General features: G+C 30.6%; 2 protein-coding genes across 2 annotated transcripts; both read left to right on the forward strand.

Annotated features, from left to right (window-relative positions):
* Positions 1–7,752: 7,752 nt before the first annotated feature.
* On the forward strand, positions 7,753–11,192 carry LOC105320069 (uncharacterized). Its single transcript, XM_066069725.1, has 5 exons — positions 7,753–7,821; positions 8,616–8,847; positions 9,495–9,572; positions 9,772–10,008; positions 10,856–11,192. The coding sequence occupies exons 1-5, from the start codon at positions 7,804–7,806 to the stop codon at positions 11,098–11,100; spliced, it is 810 nt and encodes a 269-aa protein (XP_065925797.1). The 5' UTR covers positions 7,753–7,803; the 3' UTR covers positions 11,101–11,192.
* Positions 11,193–16,660: 5,468 nt separating this feature from the next.
* LOC117690224 (uncharacterized) lies at positions 16,661–19,453 on the forward strand. Its single transcript, XM_066069621.1, has 5 exons — positions 16,661–16,683; positions 18,004–18,064; positions 18,354–18,437; positions 18,706–18,942; positions 19,155–19,453. The coding sequence occupies exons 2-5, from the start codon at positions 18,004–18,006 to the stop codon at positions 19,394–19,396; spliced, it is 624 nt and encodes a 207-aa protein (XP_065925693.1). The 5' UTR covers positions 16,661–16,683; the 3' UTR covers positions 19,397–19,453.
* The last annotated feature ends 4,200 nt before the right edge of the window (positions 19,454–23,653 follow it).

Raw genomic sequence — 23,653 nt, forward strand, 5'->3', positions numbered from 1 at the left:
TACTGATTCTGACTACATGGAATGCTACAAATTGTCAGCAAAAAGTCGTTTAATTGTTTACCATGTTAAAAGAAATCGCTTTTAATATTTGTTAATTTCCTTTGCTTAGTTCTTTAAAACATTCCAGAAAAAAGCATGAAGTGAAAAGAAGTTTTATCTTTTAACTTAATTCTTATTAAATTATTTAGCCCATAATATAAATTGAAATTATTTAGCATTTGATAACTGCGATTAGATTGTAAATCTATCATTTCCCCTAGCACTTTGTTACTGAATATGATTACATAACCCATACCTCGCACGTGGGAAACGAATTGCGGTAATGTAATACACAAATAGTATACCTTACATCACGTACACTGTATTTGACTCCAACAACAAATACGCTAAATATATTTCGTTATTTTATTATTGTACAGAATTTGTTACGCACAAGCAATGAAACGAAACATTGAATTTAATCTCAATATATTCGCTTTACCATTAAAATTAAGTGTAAGTGTTTCATTTATTTGTATTATTTCAAGAACTTTCTGTAGAATAATTGCCATTAATCCTGGATTTTTGGTCAAAGTTGTTTTTGAAATACTTTTTTTTTAAGATGACTCGGATAATGATTCTAATTGTATACTGCAAAGTACTTAAAGTACGCTTTCGAAGAATAAAGCTATTTCATTTCTTTTAATACAAAAGGATGGAATAGTAAATAGTAATTCAAATACTGAGATACCCAACACCCCCCCCCCCAAAAAAAAAAATTAAAAAAAATAAAAAATTACATGAAACCCCTTATTATTTGTTGCGAAGAGTGCATGCACTGTGCTTTTGATTTTCGTGGATTAAGTAAAAATTACAGCTTTTTTAGGATCTATGGATTATAGACAAATGAACATATCAAATCAATTTGTTATTGGAAATTTAACTTCAAACATCGACTAAAATTCGTAAATCAACTTAACAAAGTTTGTATTTGACACTTAAAATCATTTTAATCAAGTATGAAATTACAAAACCTGCCAAATACTGTAGTTTTTCTACTTCATAGAAATCAATGGTTTTTCATTTGTTATGTTCGATATAATGTAAATTTCCAAAAAAGGGAAATATAACGTCAGGTCAATTGCTTGAAGTTCGTCATGTATTTATCTTCCTACTAAATCTTCAGCAAAGAATATCATATTGCACTGAAAGAGGGCAGAACTGCAGTAATCGTGAAAGAGTCTTTGTACATTTCAAAAGCACAGGTGATTTCAAAAAGGGGAGATAACATTTTAAGCGCTAAATCATCTGAAATAGTCGTAGTAATTAATAAATAGTAACCTAATCTGAAATTATTTCAAGATATATTCATCAGCATATTGTCTTAATAGTTATTTACACATAGTTTTTCTGTTTATTTTATTTTAAAAGAGGTAAGGTGGTTATCATGAATCGCCTATATTTCCTTAGCTGCAATTGTAGGTGTAAACAAAAACAGTTATGTATTATATATTTCGTAGGTTACCGAATTTGCAAAGTCAGTAATTTCTTAATTGGCAGGAAAAATCTTATTTGTATAAATTCTTTTCAGAGGTGAGGGTGGGTTGAGTGAAGCCCATGATATTATAGTGATTTTTTCCCGGTATGAAAAAAAACCCTTTAGTATCTTTACTGTGAAGAAACTGTCAACCATCTTAAAAAATCCATGAAACAAAATACAAATTCATAACAGCAGATGGACCTCAAAAAAGAAATGGGGGAAAAGGTGCCTAGGAGGAGTTAGCATCCCCTGCCGACCGGTCGCACCCGTCATGTGCTGATTGTCAAGGTCATTAAAAACGGGAGAAACGGAGTCAATCCGGTGTATAAAGAAATTGTATAACAAGTATGAAAAGCGTCAGTCAGCATGGTCTTAATGAACCAATGTACTTGCTAACAAGATCATTCATCGACCACAGAACTTGCGTGAAGATTATTTTAGTCGGGGTTTTTGTTATTCTTGTTCCAACAGCGTCTTTGTTTAAGAAATCGTTCGTATGTAGAGCATGTACTCGCAAAACGAATTAGCTGAGACACAGTAAGCAGGTGTTGCTGGTATATTGCTACATAAGTAAGGGAAGTTGACGATGGATAAATTAAAATCATCACGTTTATCATAAAAGTTTGTTGGTAGGCTACCATTGACGTCTTTTTCTGATAAAATATTAAATTATGGAACATATGTCTAAGAATTTATTTTATCTTTTATTTCAAGCACACTGTGGTTTATTGAATTACCATAAAAGTGAAAGTAACTGCTGTTATAGATAAATCATCAAGATAGCTCAATGTTGAGTTGAAGGCCACAGCAAGTGTTATATTTTTATCTTGCACAAACGTTTGAATAAATTCTGCTTAATATGAAGATAAAAAAAGTCAGTATGTTTTATAATGTAATATTAGATAGGGGTATTTTTCATTTTGAGAATTGTTATCGTGATATGCATACCTGTGCCCCAAGAGCGCATATTTTTTACAATTGCTAGGATCTAAAAAATTAATGTTTTCCAAGCGGGGAAGGTTACTGGTAGGTAGATGTTCTATTGGACAACTTTATTTGCCAGGGGCCAGAGACCGAGACATTTTACTGTGTGAAATGTGAAATCAATTAAATAAATCAGAATTCGTCAAGCTGACTAGAGTGTGCATGTGTAAGATTTTCCCCTTCTCGATAAGAAATCGAAATTGTCGGCATTTGCATTACACCTTTATTTCAGACACTAATTATAACATTTTTAACTCAAAACATGCACATCAAAATGGTTAAGGGGTATTTTTTTTTTTTGGGGGGGGGGGGGGACAAGCTAGTATAGTTTATAAATCCATTCACAAAATAAACTCGAATTGCATATTTTTCATGCTTAGAAAGTAAATAAGGTGGTAAATCCTGCGGAAAGGCGATCAAAGCCCTCTTTTGTTTATATCAATATAAAGAATTTAAATAACATTACACTTTTCTATGTACGGAGTGAATGCTTTTGAATTTAAATAATTTTGCACTTTCCTATGTGAGGAGTAAATATTTCTGAATAACATCCTTTATGCATGCAATTTGCATATAACAATTTGACAGAGCTAACTTTTAGTTTATTGCCCCTCCCTTCCACTTCTCTAACAAATTATGCATATAAACACATTTATACTCTGTTCATTTGTTTTAAATTAAGATAAAGGACTTTCGGAAAGATTAGATATTCATAAATTTATCTTTGACAACATTTAAACTTGAAATGTGCATGCCCAGTTAACAATTTGAATTTCTTTTTTTTCAATAGATGTAAGTGTCTTAATTGTATGACTTCTTAGTTCAGCTTCTCTTCTCTCTCCAAAAACACAGTCACGTGGACCCATTTTGACAGATAAGAGAAATAAAAATAACAAATCTATCTTATAAATTCAGTGATAGTTTTGCCATCACATTGCATTGACATGTACATGTTACCTACTATGCGTATCAATAGTATTTGTCTGTAATCAACTTATCGTCCCAAAAGGACGTTCTTTATTCAACAGTGAGGATATGGTTAATTGTGCAAAAATCATATGAAAGATACAATTGGTCAATCATGTTTCTAAAACCCTTTTGATTCCTTAGCAATCAACATTTCCTTTAAAAACTAAGAACGATTTCCTTCTATAATCAACCGAAAATTCATTGCGTATTACCCAGTTTAATTACGTGGTAAAGTAAGATTAAATCCGTTAGATCCTTTGTAAAAAAAATACAAAAAAAAAAAAACAAACAAAAACAAATATAAAATCCCTTACAACCATACGAAAACTGTATGATATAAAATGCAAAGAATAATAGAATAAGAACGGGAACAAAACAATGAACAATGAAAGAAACACAGTTTATAAAATGAAATTGTAGAATACAAATAAAACTTAAATATGGGATACAAATTTAATAAATGTATACAATACGAATGAAACAGATCGAATGTTGCAACGTTTTTATGCCATGTTATTCAGTTGTAAATTTGTATTACAAATGTTACACATATAACCTATTGTTTTAGTTCAAGTTTATTTTTTTAGATAATAAAACATAATCAGAGCCGAATTTTTTTTACCACCTAATCTACAATAAGTGATAGAAAATTTACGTTTTGTAAACATCGAGAGAGTTTTCAAAGTGTTTGTAAATATCGTAACAGCTTGTTTATTATAAATCATTAGACTACAAAGTTAGCAGTGCATAATATTATATTACATAATAATGATCATCATATCGTTTTTAATTGTTCGTTTTAGAGTTTGACAAGCGCAAATCTTTCATTTCGTAACGAACGAGAGTGCAAAACATGGGGGTAAAGAATTTTTGTACTTTTTTGGTATATTGACATAATGGATCTAGAATTGTAAGTTAGATAACCAGTTGCATGCTTTTAACATTGACATTTGTTAAAAACTGTGTAAATCATTGATGACATTCAGTTTGAAATAAATTTCTTAGTGTAGGTCAGTTGTCTTTTTATAGATGCAATCGTCATTTCCTGCAGCTTGTTTTTTTAGCATTTGGACCATCGACTTGTTTATGTACCGTCGTAAATGAATTTTTAGTTATCATTAATTATTTTGTAATATTTTTTGTTTAGGTTTCTGTAATGTTAATGCCATTTCACTAAAAGTAGTCGCTTTGAAAGTGAAATATGTGTGTTGTCTCAAAAATTTCCGATCAATCTTCGTATTCATGATGCTTTTTTTAAATTTTAATAAGAACCATTTATTTTTTACACTGGTATAAATTGTATTGCAAAACAAATTATACTTATTCATAACCTTGAGCAGATTATTTAAAAAAATAAGTGTGTAAGATATAACATCTCCCATCTTTTAATATAAAAAAGTATTTTACATGAATGGAGTGATACATTTTACATAAAATACTTCGCTATAGTTTGCCATTACTTGTAAATGATTTGTACAAAAGTGTTTCACACGCACAGAAAATTTAGTTGTGAAATATTAGACAAAGGCGTGGTATAAAATTTCAATTTGATTTTTATTTGATTACCATTTTCAAAATGCGTAGGTTGAATCAAGGCATCTGCCTTTTTACTTCTCTGTTGTATATAAATACTTGCTGATCTAGACGTTTGGTGATAGTTGAATGATTGATAATGGTAAGTTAATTTTGAAAGTTTACAAATTGATCAATATACTTGTTATTAGTTTATTTGAATCAAATGTATTTTAAAGTGAAAAGGGTATTTGAAGTGGGACTATGTCGAATTTATATCTAAAGTAAAATTGCAAAGAAAGGTTACTTTTGATTTAAAAATTGCTATTTATGAACCCAGATATCGCATTTGCTTGAAATAATTTGAAACACAGGTGTTCATGCTATCTTTGGTTTGTCGGTTATGGTTCGTGTATTCAGGAGTTGCCCACAGTAGCTCACACATAACGATACATATGCCCATACACAACAAGTATTCTTAACTAGATACGATCTCGTTACGAGTAACGAGGAGGTCTCCCGTTCAATTTTTTAAACGATACCATTAAAATATCAATAAAATTTCAACCCCTCCCATTCAGATAATGTAAACGATTGATATTATTATTTCAAATGCTTCTCAAAATGTTTTGCTTTTTCACATACAGCACATTAAAGATTTAATATTTTAGTCCCTTAAAAATCCCTAATTACGTCATCAATGGGTGTGTCAATGAATGTTACAACCTGATATTATTACGGAGAACAACTTTTTTTCTATAATGCTTTACAAAATCTTGATCGTTTTTCAGGTATGTGTAAGAGACTTTACGAGTCTCTTGGCTCCTAATTTAAGGGGCCAGTCCTTTTTTCTTGAGTTCATTCAAAAATCCCACGATAACTAACATTTGTTGTTCTTACACCTATCTAAAATTGTTGATCATTTTTGAGATACAAATGATTGAATATTTTAGGGGCCAGCCCTCCAGATCCTTAATGGGGACATAAATTCGTGTTTCGATAAAAGGAATCGATTGAAATCATTAATTTAAAGATTTTCTCTTCTAATGTCTGACAAAATATTTCTACTTCTCTAGATATATTGCGTCAAAGTTTAAGTACTTTGGCCCCTGGAAGTGCCTTATTACGTAATAAATGGGCATGAAAATGATTTTTTCTAATAGATAGTGGTACGATCAACAACTTTGCTTCTATAATGCATTAAAAAATCTTTATCGTTTTTAAGTTATTTGTAATAAAGTTTAAGAGTGCCTTGGCCCCTAATTTTAGGGACCAGTCTCTTTTTCTTGTTTTTGTTGAAAGAACTTCTGATTCTCTACCACTTTTGTTATATATGTTTTAACAAAATATCAACTGATAAAAAGATATAAATCAAAACGTGTGAAAATTTTAAATGAAAATTCGTACCCAATTTTCGTGCCCAGGCGAGCTCCAAGAAATGGCGCAACAGGCATTAAACAACTACATGCTGCACAACTTCAAACTATAGTCTACCTATCCTAAAATTTCATATTCATATCTCATATGGTTTCCGAGTTTATAGCTGCACAAAATGAGTCGTCAAAAATTACAAAATGGCCGACAATTCAGAACCGGAAGTGACTACGAAAAAAATAAAGAAAAACCTATGAAGTTAAGATCACGCCCAAACATCTGTGAAAAAATAGTTGAGATCGGTCGATTAGATTTCGAGAAATCTCGTGCACAAAACTTGGAAAAAAAATAATAAGAAACAGTACGAAAACAATAAGGTCTTCCGCTGGAAACAGAAGACCTTAATAAGAACAAATTATATAAATAAAACAGATTGTTTACATTCATATATATCTTGTTAAAAGTTTATTTAAAACAGTCTTCATTCAGGCAACACGGGCGCAGAAAATTTACATATAGTCTGATAAAAGGAATATAACCTAGAATTCCAACATGCAGAAACCAATTTATCTGACCACAACTTGAACTACAGGGAACCCTTACCTTAGCTTGATTCGAAATGTTTGAAAACTACATGAAATATTGTATTTTAAATTTACTGCAGATGACGATGGTTCTTAACATGTTTAATATGTTTAATTGTGCGCCTATTATACACATTTGTCATTCAATGTCTCACTTTATACTGGTCAGTGTGAAAAACTTACGATTAACACTTAGGATTTCCTTAGTGAGAAGAATAAACTAAGACCGATTACCTCTTGTAATTCACCAAAAATATATTGTCTATTACCCAGTTTTTATACTTCGGAAAGTAAGATTGAACTAACGAGATTCTTGTTAGAAAACCAAAATATAGATCTTACAAAAATATATAACACAAATGTAGAACATATTCAATACAAATAGAAACTATACGATACATATATATAAATCATAGTTTAGACTTAAAAATTTGTAGAATACCAATGTAAATTAAAAAATACATATTTGAATTGCAGAATACAAATAAAACTGTATACAAAACAAATAAAAATATCAAATATTGCAACATTTGATATGCCATATTCATCATTTGACAAATTTCAAAACTCTCATCACATGTTACCTCTTCCATTTCAAGTTTAGGTTTTTTTTTTATGAAGCACTTTAGGTAACACAGATGTTGTGCCACTTCATCTGCAATAAGTGACAGAATATTTACATTCTCTAAACATTACAAGCGTTTCAAAAGTGTTCTCACAAATCGTAACAGCTTGTTTGTCATAAATCAAACAGAGCGTAAAGTTGGCAGCGCACAATCATACAAAACATTAGTCATCACTTCGTTTTTTTCTTTTATTTTAGATTTTGATACGTTAATTTATTTTATTTTGAAAGAAACGATGGTGAAAACCGTGTGGGTAAAGTATTTTTGTACTCTTTTGTTATATTGTAATAATGGATCTTGTATATCACCATTACGATTGTATATAAGATAACCAGCTGTATGCCTTTGATATTGGAAATTTATTAAAATCTGCATAGATCATTGATAACATAAAGTTTAAAAAAAAACCCACCTTTTTTTATGTTGGTAGATTGTCTTTATTACAGATATAATCTTAATTCCCTGCAGCTACTTCTTAAGCATATGGACCATTGACTTGTTTATGCACCGTCTTAAACGAATTGATATTTTTTTTTCATATTATTTTGATCAAGTACATTTTTTTTAGCTTTCTGCAATTTTGATGCCAATTTCTACTAAAATTTGTTGCTTTAAAAATCAAATATTTGTATTGTCTCAATAATTCCCGAACAACCCACGTATATGATGTCTGTCAAATTTTGATATTAACAACTTGATTTTTTACACTGGTATAAATGTCACTGCAAATCAAATTGAACATATTTAAGCAGATCTCAATAGATTTAACTAAAATAGGCTTACATTTACCCATATAAGGGATTAATTTCTTTCTGTCATTACCATTCAAAAAGGCTAACCTATAAAATATAGAAAAAAACCCCAGAACAATTTAATCTTATGAAATCACTATTTATTACGATTATCAATTCTTTAAAGTGAAATAAGTGACTAAAATAAAAGTTTAAAGTCAATTTTATTGAATTAGTTATTTTAGAAATATTTCTTTTTGTTCATTTTTAATAACATATCAGGACTAAATATACTCTGATATCAAATGTATTGCAGAAAATGAAGATTCCTCTTTTGACACTTATACTAACTACCGCACTAGAGGAGACTAAAACAGAAAGCTGTAGAGATGTTCTCCAAGGCTATTTGTCTGGACAATCGTCCTGTGCTCAAGGAATGTATCAACATGAGGCTTTGAAACGAGAATTTAAAAGTTTTACTAATGTTATTGAGCAATCAATGGCAGAGTTTAAAGATAAAGTCAAAGTTGAAATGCAGATAATCAAAGGTAGCGTATTGTTGTTAACACCAAAATCAAACAAAACTAAGTAAGCCAAGATTTGGTGATATTAGCTCTACAGTCTGTTGTTTTCCTTCCACTTTTCACTTTTGGACGAAATTGTTATTTTAGGAGATATTTAATGCATTTAAAAAATGATCATGCCGTTGCTAAATATGTAATTACAAAATGATATAAAACATAAATGGAAAAAAATCAAGAAACGTGACAATAGATAATTCAATATTGCACACTGCAAACGGCTCAACCCAGATTGTACATAAACGGCCGATAATGTGTATCTTATCCTTGATGAAAGTCATATTTTTAAAAAAAACTACCAGAAATAGTATGTGGCCTTTTTTCACCAAAAATGCTACAAGATAGTGTTATTTAGAAGCAAACACGTAGTGCTGGTATTGCTTTCTAATGACAACATCTAATTATATCTGTTAATATATTACAAGTATTTTATCACTGACAGCTTACATTCCATAGTTTATGCATGATGTAAATGGATGCAATTAAAACTAAAAAAAGATAGTATTCATTTTTGTTAACTGTTATTCTTCAATGATATGTTTATACAATTATTATATTTTGACTTTTAAAAGTCTGTGGTAAAAGTCAAACGTCTTTTTTTTCTTTGTCTGCAGATGACAGTAACAAAAGTATAGTATACACACGATGGGGAAAGAAGGCCTGTCCTACTCATGCGGAGTTAATACTTTCAGGTGATTTAATAATATTTACTGTAACTACGGTAGATGACAAAGATTTTAAAGATTCATGTTTTTTTATTTAAAAATTATGTCTTAATTTTCTCGAGTCTCAATTTAAAAAAAAACATCTAAAAAAATTATTTTATGCTGTAAGACCTTGTGGATATAGGATAAAATTTAATATCTTTAAAAAAATCCACGCAAATTATAGGCTTTACCGGTGGATCTTGGTATGGCCATTCGGGAGCTGCCGCTGAACCGCTTTGTTTGCCAAGAGATCCAGAGTGGAGTTTTTACAAAGATGGGACAGATGGAGCTAAAGCTTACGTCTATGGTGCCGAATACGAAACGCACTCATTTTCGGGTTTCAAAAAAACATTGGCTGAACATGATGTTCCGTGTGCTGTTTGTCTTGTGCGAAATAGATCTGTCGTCAACATGTTTCCTGGTTGGTATAAAGTCATCTCGGTTTATACTTAACGTTTGGATGTTGTTCTGAAATCTGTTATGCTTCCTATGTATTTCCCTTTTAGTCAACTTGACTGTTTCATAATTTGGCATACATGTAAATTAACTGTATAAGAAAAACGATACAAGTAATAGTTGATACATATTTAATTTTATAATAAACATTTAAACCTTGAAGATAGTGTTAGCTACAGACGTATACTCGGACACTGAAGACTGAAAAAATTGTTAAATGTACCAAATGCGGTGTCAACAATCATTTATCATGAAGAAAACTTAAATAAATACATGTACACGTATATCTTTTTTCTTTTTATATTATTTCTATTTGTGTTCGTTTTATTCATTTTTGCATATAAATTCCGAAAAAGTTTATGTATTTTACCAACTAAATTACATGTGACTAAGATGGAAATTTTTATTCTGACGTGAGCCTTTAAGCTCACCAGGTATTGCCAAAACATGTAATTGATTATCATTTAATTTATTTGATTTCTGAAACGTATTAGAGATAACAATTTGGTAATTGTTTTATTTACCCTGCGGAGTAAGAAGAATTTACACATGCCAAATCGTTTCCAAAATGTACAATCAGCCCTCGTTAACCATTTTAAAGTGAAATAAACTTAAAATCAAAACCAAATATTTCTGTTAATTGCCCGTTTCCAAAGCATGTTTTTTTCGGCATTAAAATTCAAAACAGCCTGCCAATTATTTTGAAGAAAAATTCCGAAATATTTATTTATAACAAATTTTTTTGGCTAAAAGTATAATGTTTTGGATTTTGTTTTGTTTCGTTAACATCAATGTCAAAATAACATTTGTAGCAAGTAAAACGTGTCGCAAAGGATGGACCCTGGAATACAATGGTTACCTAATGGCTGGTCACCATGATCAAACAGCTGGGACAACCTACACTTGTGTAGACAGTAATCCAGAGGCATTACATGGAGGTCATTTAAATCACAATGGATACCTATTATATCCGGTTGAGGCTCGATGTGGTTCCCTAAAGTGTCCACCGTATACTGAGGGAAGGGAACTAGTGTGTGCAGTTTGTTCCAAAATATGATGAACAAATACGTAAAACAAATAAAGAATGACAGGAAAACATTATGTAATAATTTATTATAACTGTCAATAAAAAGCCATGTTTAACATCAATCAACGCCTCTTGAATTGGGACTAAGTAAGCGTATTAAACATAATGAAAGCAATTTTCAAAAATCAAAACAAGAAAGATCTAAATATATGGTCCCAGATTAAGGAACGAACAGATTACGATGAGAACACGACCAGGAATTTGTCTTTAGAGTATATCAATCACATTATCCAGTCAAATTCTAATAGCTAATTTCTAGAGCGTGTAAAATAAATGCAGCGATGTCTTGTTATCAATTCTAGATCAGGGTATTTTTGTCTTGAGTAAATAACTACAATTGTAGTATTGCCTTAACCACGTTCTAAGTAATGTACATCAAATATAAACTTAAGGAATAAGTTATAATAAATGTACATCAAATATCAACTTAAGGAATAAGTTATAATAAATGTACATCAAATATCAACTTAAGGAATAAGTTATAATAAATGTACATCAAATATCAACTTAAGGAATAAGTTATAATAAATGTACATTAAATATCAACTTAAAGAATAAGTTATAATAAATGTACATCAAATATCAACTTAAGGAATAAGTTATAAGAAATGATAGCACAGTTAAGAGCGTTGCTGAAACAAAATTTTGATTCCATATTTAAGACATTTTTTTAAATTACACCAATCAATTCTATTTTAAAAGATAACACGATTTTGACCCGTGCGTGCACGGGTTGACATTGCGTATCGGGCATTTACGGAATGAATACATCGACACACGTACCGTATTGTTGACATTTACATAACAAAGCTATAACTACAATAATGCTACACTGCATTAATTTGACAATACTTTCCTTGGCTAGAACAATCTAACTGTGTCTCGGGAAAGGACCTCGCCACAGTTAAAATGCCTCCCATATACCCGAAATGTAAGAGAAAATTGAAGTTGCATTGAAAATAAAAGTCAAATTAATCATAAAGAAACCTTTTTGAGACTGTAAATACATCTCATCAAATTTTAATGTTCAACACTTAATTGTTCACCACTGCACACGTATTTTCTTTGCTACAGAGACAATACATGGAACACGTTCTATCGTAAAACCGGGTCTATAGGACATTTATTATTTCAACAATAAAACATTCCATCTCTCCTAAAAATATAATGTGAATTTTTGCATGGAATCAAATTTTGTTTTGCCATCAAGAAGATAAATTTAGGTAAGTACTACGTTGATATGTATAATTGTTATTTTATATTTTCTCTTATATATATAAAAAGAATATAAAACAAATTAATAATAAAAATGAACACGTATTTGTAGGATTGTTTCTGAGTTTATTCATAGAAATACGATGTTAAGGAACATAAAATAGAGATCCCGATAGCGTGAATGAATTGCGCACCCGCCAGATTATAAAATCAAATAAATCCAGTTGATTTCCGGGATTTCTTGAGGAATTTTCGTTGATTATTAATTAGCAAAGCTTAATTGAGAAAAAAATAAAAACAAATGGGTAATCTTCAAGTATCAATGATGTTAAAAATATTTAAAACAAAAGACAGTACTCTTCCGATTTATCGGTATTAAAGCTAAAACATTTGAGTCTATTATATTAATATACATGTAGTAATATAGGTAACTAGCCCACACTACAATATTGATTGATATTTTTTATTAATCTATTTATTATGGATGGTAAATTTCTTTTATTACACACAAGCATTGGATAATAAAATGTGCAATCATAACCAATCATAACCAACCCGTATTTATATCCCGATATGCATCCTTATTTCTTAAATAAACATTACTTGAGACAACCTTTACAGCGATATAGAGAATAGTGGTTGAGAACAAAGTCCTATTATTATACATGTAGATTGAAAATCCGAATTTTCTTTTAGAAATATCGATAATGTTACTTTATATCTTTTATTATAAAATGTTTGAAGTTTGTAATTATAAAAGGCAGTTTTGATTTTTTTAATCAACTGTTTAAACCATGCAAACGAAAGTATCGAAACTACAGTCCAGTCAATTTCTGAATCAAAAATATTAAACGTTCATACCAAATAAGAAGAATAAGACTACCAAAAAATCTTGGGCTGAATCTATCAATAATTGATATGCATGCTTAAGCTTTTAAGAAACCGGTGTTAATTTTTATAGCATTGTTTAACTTATATATTTGAACTAATAAATTGTGTAATTGAAATGCATGTAACGGAAACAAAACAACCAAACTTCCAATACCTAATGTTTATTTAAAGTGCAGAAAGTTCAGTTATTTCCATATTTTTTGCAAATATAAAATTCATCTAAATACTGGCTTAAGTTATGTTGCTTTAAAACGTTTAATTTTATATATGTCAAAACATAAATTTGCTACTTATTTTTTGAGAAATAAACAATTGCTCATTCAAATGACTCTCCTTTGAGTATTTATAGGCACTTAACATTTTTCCGTGTTTTCACAATATTGAAAAACAAAAATCCCAACAAGACATGTTCAATTAATAATTTCTTCATTTCGTACACCTCAGTCTTACATATAAAAAATAATCTGTTTCACTTTTGATTAACCAACGTAGAGTGTCCTGATTTATTATTCATTCTATAGCTGTTCAATGGGAGATTCAAATTGACTCAATTTTCAAAGATAATATATCTGATGTCTAATGAAAAACAGAGGTATACAATAAAAATAACATAAGAACAAACTTAACTTACATATAAATTAATATTTATGATGACTGTGCACCATGCATGGTATTGGTGCAAATTACTCATCAGTGAATGGGATATCTCTGATACATTTCTACTATACACTGTCCAAAGTTTCTGCTTCCACCACTTTTATCTTGATTTTTCAATAATCATAAAATCATTTGTGTCCAAAATATGTTAATTGAAAAAAAGGTCCAGATTACCTGTTTAAAACGCGCCTCTATCGCTTTAGGTTTTAATACACAACCGAAAAGGAGAAGTCTACGGGGATTATGCATTGCAGCAACCATAATGTTAACATTATAAAATTTGCGAGATTTTACGCGTTACTTCCGATTGGGAAAAGATACTTACATTTCCCTTTAAAAATCTCTAAAGAAATCTGTTTTCATTCCTGTGAATTTCAAAAAGAAAAAATACCATTTGTTGATAAATATACATTTCATGATTCCCTTTATTCTATTTCCATTGCATTTCTTTCACAGGTATGTGTATTTTGTTTAAAAAAATGTCCAAGTGTGATGAAACAAGAATCTGAGACAAAATGAAAACATGCGTTTAAAATGAGTGTGCTTGAATGTAATCTGCCATTTTTTAATATGTATTTTAGATGAATAAATTACACATTTAACATTATATAGTTCGCTATAGTTTTCCAACATTTATAAATGATTTATTCAATAGTGTTTCACACGCACAGGAGATTCAGTTGTGAAATCAAGACAAAGGCATGGTATAGAATTTCAATTTAATTTCGATCTGATTACCATTTTCAAAATGCGTAGGATGAACCAAGGCATCTGCTTCTTGGCTTCTCTGTTGTAATACATATAAATACTTGCTGATATAAACTTTAAGTGATAGTTAAAGGATTGATAATGGTAAGCTGATTTTGTCAATTTACAACTTGATCATAATAATTCTTATTACAGACCCTGGAACGCACTACTACAACTAAACAGCGTGCGACTTTCGTATCGTATAAGAAGTGTATCGTATCGTGCGATAAACGTATCGTAACGTATAAGGAGCTGATCGTTCCGTGCAAGAAACTATCGGATCGTATGAAAAACGTACTGTACCGTACGAGAAACTTATTGTATCGTACAAAGCATATAAGAACCGTATGAAAAGCGTGCTAGAAACTTAGTGCTCTTTTTGAAAACTTTACTTCCCGGCAAAATGGCCAAATTTCTGCATTTGCTTTGAAAAAATATCAAAATGATAAATTACATGTAATTTTGTAATTTAACCACAAAATATAAGTGCATTCTTTACAGAAATATGTTTTAAACTTGGACAGGCATAAAAGACCGGTACCGATCAATAAGCTGAAATTTACATTCTAACTATTAAAGAATGCAAACGAACATGATTCTGGATTTTCTTTCATTTCATGCGATTTCTTTTTCTACTTAAAGATACCAACTTTTCAGGTTAAGAATAATTTACACAACTTCCCGATTTTCACACCTGGCCGCGGTCACCTGTTTACATTACAAGCCCGGCGGCGCGTGTGTATACTGCTGTGTAAAAGCGTGTTTATACTGATGTGTTCATGTTGCGTAATTTCGGTTGATCCAGACCAATTTGAGGAACAAACCTTTTTTTAGATGTACACAGATAAGTATTAAATGCGCTGCAGATTACCAACTAACGGGAAGTATCATATCATACAGTGATGGCATATGTACATGTATTTGTATTCATGGAATTAAAACGAAAATGTGAAAACACCAAATTAATACTCTACGGATAGTTTATATTAAGCTAGGAATAATTATTGAGAAACTCTGAAAATAGAGTGTTTTCTTTGGTGATTAATGCTGGTACAAAGGTAGCGACAATGCAGAAAAGAAAACATGCAAGAAATAGACAAAGCGGAGAAATTGCCCGGTAGATGAAAATATAAAGCGTTAAATCGCACTAAATTGTGTTACAATTTCTTTCTTTTCTTAATTTAGTTTAAAGGGTTAGACATGTAGGAAGAAGGTTTCTTTGCAGAAAAGAATTTCAGAGAGAGAGAGAGAGAGAGAGAGAGAGAGAGAGAGAGAGAGAGAGAGAGAGAGATAACGTGGTACACTTACATAACGGAAACTTGCACTTGATTTCCAATTCTTACATACATACATGTAAAGCTAACCGCGATGAAACCTTAGAAGAAATTATTAAGTCATCTACGGATAACACGGTATGATGTACAATGTTATCCTATTTTATATCATACAACTGTAATATTCCTTATGTACGAATTCTCAAATCAATGCGTGTCAAACTAAATATGAAATTTCTGAAATAAATCTCTCTCTCCCCCTCTCTCTCATTCACAATGCGAAAAAAGTAATTTCAACGGGGAAAATTAATATATAAATTATTGTAGAAAAGGGAATGTTAAAACATGGCAGCTTTTGATCATTAGCAAAACTTTTCGGCTTAGGTGACTTAACAACAGAATTGTTTATAAACATGCGGTATATAGCACATTACTCTTTATTCGTCCTTTTCCAGAATTCTTATTTTGTAAATGTTTGCATGTTTATTTAATTCAAAGACAAAAAAAGAAGCGTTTGTAAGACGAAACCCTCGAAGATTAAGGTGAAACATAGATTTTAAAAGTCTAAACTTTCATCCTTCAAAAAAAATGAAAAAAGTCCTGATATATTAAACCTATTTGAAATCAAATTGCATTTTCCGAAAAAATCAGCATTAAAATCATCAATTTAAAAATCTAATCATTTTAAATGTAGCGTTGTCATGTGTAGTATGTATTTTATATTTTAGATTGAGACATTTCCTGTGTATATTCACGGCCTTTACAGGTAGATACATTTAGTGTAATTAGCCTGTTCTCGCAAGTTTTAAAGTTACCTTATCCGGCGGGTATTTGTCTATAAGGTCATATTCAAGATTGTTATTGACGATATAAATTATTTATATAAACTTGTGATAAAAACTTTGAAATAAATATAAATAAGATTTTTTTTTTTTATTTATAATCATCGATTGTTAGAAATTAAATTCATATCGTACAGAAACCGTACAAACTGTTTGAAAATCGTATAGAAAACGTATCGTTTCGTACAAGAAACGTATCGAATCCTACAGGAAGCGTATCGTATCATATGAAAAACGATCCGTACGGTGTGAGAAACGTATCGTATCGTACAAGAAACGTAAATCTATTTCATTTGTATAGAAAAAGTAACTAATAGTTATTTTTTTTTTCAAAGTATAGAACTTAAATTAATTTAAGGTAGTACAAAACAGATAGCGGTAATTTTTCCCATCATTCATTTTTTTTTTAAATTGCACCAAATGTTAATCATATTGAACTGTATACGTATACAAAGTTTTAAAAAAATTCCACCATTAGTTTTCTCGTAATCTAGGTCACAACTATGGCTTCCGACACCCTGTTAAAAAGGGCTAACGTAGGCTCATCAGAATACACGATTTCAAAAAAAAATTTTTTTGGCAAATATCTTTTAACAAAGAGATTAAGACATGTTAAACGTTAAAACAATGATAATTATTGACTTTGATAATTTTTTGTACCAATACAATCAGTCCAATTAAAGTCCACATGCAAGGAGGCCCTATTATGGAATCAAACTAAATACCGGTTTTTTTTTTAATTCCTATCATTCAAATTCCACGAAAAACTATCATATAGATTGTTGGAATATGTAGATAATATTATATAAATACCAAAACAATTCCACCACTAGATATTTTTAAAAAGAAGTTTAAACCCCCTCCCCCACTTTGTGATAAAGTATTTTTTTAACAGTTCTTGCACGGCGTGACGTCATAATAAGACACATAGAACGTGACGTACGTCATTTATTTGTATCTCGTAAACGTTTGACTTGCGCAAGGATTTCCGAAGTGCTTGTTTTTCGGATACTGTTTTGTACTACCTTAATAATTATAAAATCTGCAAAATTGGAAATATAGAAGATACAGATTTTTTAAAAAGTTAGGAAAAAAATATAGTAAGTGTCAACTACACACTGAAGAAAAGTTTGAAGGGATACAAAATATCATCATATTGTTTTAAAAAAAGGAAAAATTTCGTTAAAAACATTTTTAAGATATACAATGTTTAATGTCTTTATTAACGTGTATTTTGTCAACAGATGACAGGTTTTGCTTTCTTATTGATGTTGTTTGCCGTAGCACACGACCACCAAATGCATGGTAATTCTCTAATTTCAATATCTTATATAGTTGCTATAACTTTTACCCAAATGCATGGTAGATTTTCGATACAAACAAAAAATGATTTTTTTTCTTTTCTTTTTCTTTACTTTTTTTTGGCCAAATTATATAAGATAAAATTGTAGTAAGACATAGTAATTAATTTTTCAATTAAAAAAAATATTACATTTAAAGCAATGAAAGCAATTTTCATTTTTAATGTAATGTGGTTTCATTATTAGTTTTCTTATGATTGTTATCTTTTGATACCTTTGAACGTGATATATAGTCAATGGAAGCGGACAAAGCAGTGTAGTATACACACGGTGGGGAAGAAAATCATGCAGTGGTGACGCCAAACTGGTTCATTCTGGTAAAATGTCAATCCTACACTAAATATACTTGATGAGAATCCTTTGTGCATTATTTAACAAGCTTTCTTGATTGTTTTCATTTTTCCTTTCAAAAATACAACATAATGTGGGAGAATGTTACCGTTTAATGTTTATGTTTACTGCATAGTGTTCTTAAATGTTGAAACTAAAGAAACGTGGTTTCAATTCTGCCAACTAAGTTATTGTTGTTATTTCCGGGTAGAGAAAACAAAAAACAAAAAGCCTAAACCATAATGTTTTTTCCAGGTTATGTTGGAGGATCCCACTTCAACAACAGAGGAGCAGCAGTAGAACCTCTTTGTTTGCCTCGAAATCCGCAATGGTTAAGGTACAGGGATGGGATAGAAAATGAGAGAGCTCACGTACATGGTGCAGAATACGAAACTCGCACTTCTTCTGGTGGCCTGAGGGGTGTTCATGATCAAGATGTCCCATGTGCTGTGTGTTTAAAACGAAAGAGATTTGTTGTCAACATGTTTCCAGGTAGGGAAGAAATGTTAAGATGTTTCTAGGCTGAATTATGATCTAGTAAGTAATAAAAACCTTCGGAACCTTTATGCACCATTGCAAATATTTTTTTTCGTTAAATTTCACATGAATTTATTTCTAATTAGACTCAATTTCAATAATTGTTTGTTTTGCAGTATTATAGTAAATGCTTTTGCTCAGTCAAACTTAATTTAGCATTTTTGCAGCACGAAAAAACTGCTACAGGGGATGGACCTTAGAGTATCGTGGCTACTTAATGGCGGGTAAATGGAATCATCAAGCTGCTACTTCATACACCTGTGTTGACGCACGTCCAGAAGCTGTACTTGGAGGTCATGAAAATAGAAATGGCTACCTGTTCTACCACGTAGAGGGTCTCTGTGGTTCCCTTAAGTGCCCACCATATGTTAATGGGAGAGAACTTGCTTGTGTCGTTTGTTCTAAGTAATGAACGTAATATGCCATGCTATTATATCAACTATAAATAAATGAACTGCACATCTCATATAGCTTTATTATGAATATGATTTTAATTTGTGATTCATATTGTTGAATTTGATAATAGTTTCTAAAACTACACATCTATAAAGGACTATATATGATAAGGGCCTAAAATGGCCCCCTAAAATGAACATCATCATTTTACTATCATTCTCTGTTTTCTTAGTACAGATATATATGTGATGTGTTTACATAATATTCTTTTTGGTTCAAGTGCCCACAATTTAGAAATATGACATTGTAAAGACAGCCTTTTCCCGCCATTTTTGCATTTTTAGCGTAAAACAGCTTGTTTTCAAGCAGTTTTTCCTTCCGAAAACATAGAGCGCATTCTTGAACAAATAAAATATTTTAATCAAAGATGTATCTAGCCAAGACTAATAAGTGACAAAAAAATTTCCCTTGTTCAAGCATGCGCTCTATATAACTTATTATATAAGTTTTTAAGTTACATAGCATATTTCAAATTCACATGTAAAAGTTTGTCGGGATCAGGTAAGTGTATGCCCTTGCAATTAAGTGATTTATTTAGGTACTCAGATTTTAGATATACGATATTTTATACAAAACCGAGGTGGCTTCTTTACGATGCATACTTTTAACAAAATGAAAATAAGACTATATAGGTAGCATTCTACTGATAATAATTTTAAACAAAATATTCATTTATACTTTTCCGTTAATGTATGACATTTATTTTTCTTCGCTATAAAACTGCACGGTAGCCTTCAATGATTTAACTTAATGCGTCATTTTGAAGCATATGACGTCATATTTTGTAGTACAGCGAGAACGACATCTCGCTTATTTTTCAGTGTGTACGATATAACGGACATCAACATTGTAAGTAATAGCATTTGTTGTTTTTAATTAAAAGATTAGTATAAGTTAATTTTACTAATAAATAGATTAATAAGTACTTTCGAGGTTTGTAATATACTGTGATGTCATAATGCACATTTCCCGTACTTTTTGTCTGAACGGAGTTTATTGACAGCCTTAACTGTGCTGCGTAATATGCCATGCTATTATATCAACTATAAATAAATGAATGAATGGCACATCTCATAAAGCATTATTATGAATATTATTTTAATTTGGTATTCATATTGTTGAATTTGATAATAGTTTCTAAAACTACACATCTATAAATTTACCTGTATATAGGTTTGATTAATATAGCTTGTAAAAGCCCTCTATTTGCGGGTAACCCGATAACTGAGCTTATTTTAGAGCTCGCTGTTTTCATACAGATTAAAGAGAAAAATAATAAATAAGTCTCTTAATAAGGTTTTGTAAACGTCTGGCTTATTTGTCATAGATTATTACCTGAAATCGCATTTTTGAGCGTTCAGAAATAAAAATATGTTTAATTTGTGCAAGATTCAAAATAACCTGGCTTCCACATATCCTAATTTGATTAACTCCTCATCTATAAGTCAGATATTGTCTGATAAAATGCCTTACGCTTTGGATACATGGTTTACAGCAAAGATTGATACGAACATATTTTTACTATGCAATGATTAATATAAATGTACGAATTAGTATTTGTGGTGTAATTCGCAAACTGCCGTTATTCCATAATTTAAAAAAAAACCGTTATTATTGTTGTTGATTAACCATTTCCTTAAGATAACAATTAATTTGCCCTATTAAGCTGCACCTGCTTTTAGCAGTAAAAAGAATATTATTTCGAACAGAAACTGATAAGGAACAGTCAACATACTGCAGGAAATTATTAACATTTACTTAAGCTGGTATGAAGTCATAAAAAAGCATTATTTCCCTTTTATTTCCGACTACCGCCATATAAGTTGTCGATTTCTATTACTCCGCTCGTTGCTACACACCTCCAAAATAAAACCAATAGCACTATTCATGCTTCACTGCATTTAGGTATTTTATTCACCCGAACGCGTTACATTGGTCAAAAAGACGTGTAGAATCGCGTTTTGAAATAAAACTCATGACATCAACTGCACTTTAAGGTATATCCAATGAACGAAATAACAAGATCGACTAAACCCTGCCACACAGATTTAAAAAATCCTCGATTATTGTACAACGTTTATCTGTGTCTGTTATAACATAACGCATGTGCAAACCACACTCCCTTTAGCAGATCGTGAAATGTTCGCATGGATTTCAGAAACAGTGTTTTTATAGAAACCGATGGAAACTATATTACGTTATTACGTTCTTGGATTTACAATCATTTATCTACTCTGTTAGATGTGATGTCGCTCTTGGGTCTTCAAAAAGATGGAGACGGTATTTATTGTGTGTGAACAACACACACACTCAATGTGCATTCAAAGTAAGGTAGCAATATTTTTGAAAAATAATAAGGATACCTTGGTAAGTTCTTTGAAAGAATTTAATAAAATTTGTGTTTAATTGGTCGTAGTGTTATTTTTTTCACAAACATTTTACCACAATGTGTAGTTCATGTGCAACCTGAATGCCTCGATCAGAAGGCAACCGACCGTAACTTTCTCGATCGGTTTATATATCCCAATTGGAAATGGTTAATCATGATTAAATTAAAGATGTTTAAAGCATGATATATACGTGACATCGCCGCGTCATGAATTTACGGGTTTTTTAAAGGTTTGTATATATATGAATAAATTACGTGCATCAAAACTTGAAAATGCCCCAAACAACACAATATTTCAAAACAAATATCTTATTAACTTTTTCTGTTTTGAAGAAAATTGGGACAGTTACTGTCCATTTTAAATATCTACCCAATGCCTTTTGTATCTAGATCAAGGGATATAAGGGCTGGACATGCACATAGTGAAACGATGCATTTTTGCTTCGGTGGATAGAAAACACTAGACATGTACTGGAATTGATATATCAAACTAAAATTGAGAATGAGTGAACAGTGTACCTTAAACGTGGTCCCAATACCTGATAAAAGCATATGTCGTGTAGAAAGAAGACATACGCACTGAAAGAAAATTAAAGCTGAGTTCTTACGTCAGTGGCAATATTATAAAGCTACGTTCATGACTTATTGAAGAGACGAATTAGTTATATATTAATAAGTTATATAATAAACTGTTAAAAAATGATCAAAAAAATGTAAAATAAACCATCGGGGCGAATTTATATAGAGTACTAAATTACGAAATTCTACCAGAACGTCAAAGATCTAGAAATGACATCGCTAGCGTGCGGTGACTATCGTTACCTCATGCTCTACAAAATATATAATCTTCAGAAATAATAATAACAATGCATTAAAATTTCAGGTCTCGAACTAAATTAGATAGATATCTGGAAGCACGAATTTTTGTCACTTTACGCGGTTTTTCCACGATTCTATCTCATCTGTAACATTACTTTTGGGTCAACTCTCGTATGTAAACAACATCATTTTTAAAACAACCTCGGCATTTTAAATGGAGTTGTAAATTGTTTACATTTGATTGTATGTTCTTTGCATGCAAAAATCACTTTATACAAGTGAAGTATTAAGCATTTTTGAATTTATATGAACATAAACGGTAATGTCTTAAATTATTTATCATGGTTAATGAACATAACAATACCTAATACATAAACATATTAATAAATAACAATAACTTGTAGTTTATAGATGCAAATCAAAACTTCTAAGTTAAAACTGTGAAATACAAAAAATAAAAATGGCAAAAAATGTGTGCTGCCAATCTGCTTTTCCCTTACAAAGTTACTAACAAAATTCGAGTTGTCATGGTATGAAATAATATGAAATGACTATTAACCTATGAAATAGATCCCAAATATCACCAACCAAGGTGCAAGAAGTCTAGTAACATAAAATAATTATCTAGAGAAAAGGAGGGAAGTTGGTATAGCAGCCTTTTTTTTTATTAGCGAGGCACTAGATTCGAATTTCTGAAGCAGAAGAGCTCCATGATATCAGTAGTGTAAAATAAAAATTAGAGTTACCTCTCTTTCTTCTAATATTATGTCATTGTAAGCGAGTAAAGTCACTGCTGTACAAATGTTGACTGAAAAGGACTCATAAAACAGATTTCAAAGATATCAATATTATTAAATAATTTGTTCCTTTAATGTACTTCAAACATTACATATTGACTAACCGTACATGGAGGATGAGATCCTTAAAAAGGGTTTGTCCGAATAAAAATTATTAATGAGATGGCAATGAGAAAATGTTTTTTTTAACGATATATTGTGTACA

This window comes from Magallana gigas, chromosome 8 (genome assembly GCF_963853765.1).
Source record: "Magallana gigas chromosome 8, xbMagGiga1.1, whole genome shotgun sequence".
NCBI lineage: Eukaryota > Metazoa > Mollusca > Bivalvia > Ostreida > Ostreidae > Magallana > Magallana gigas.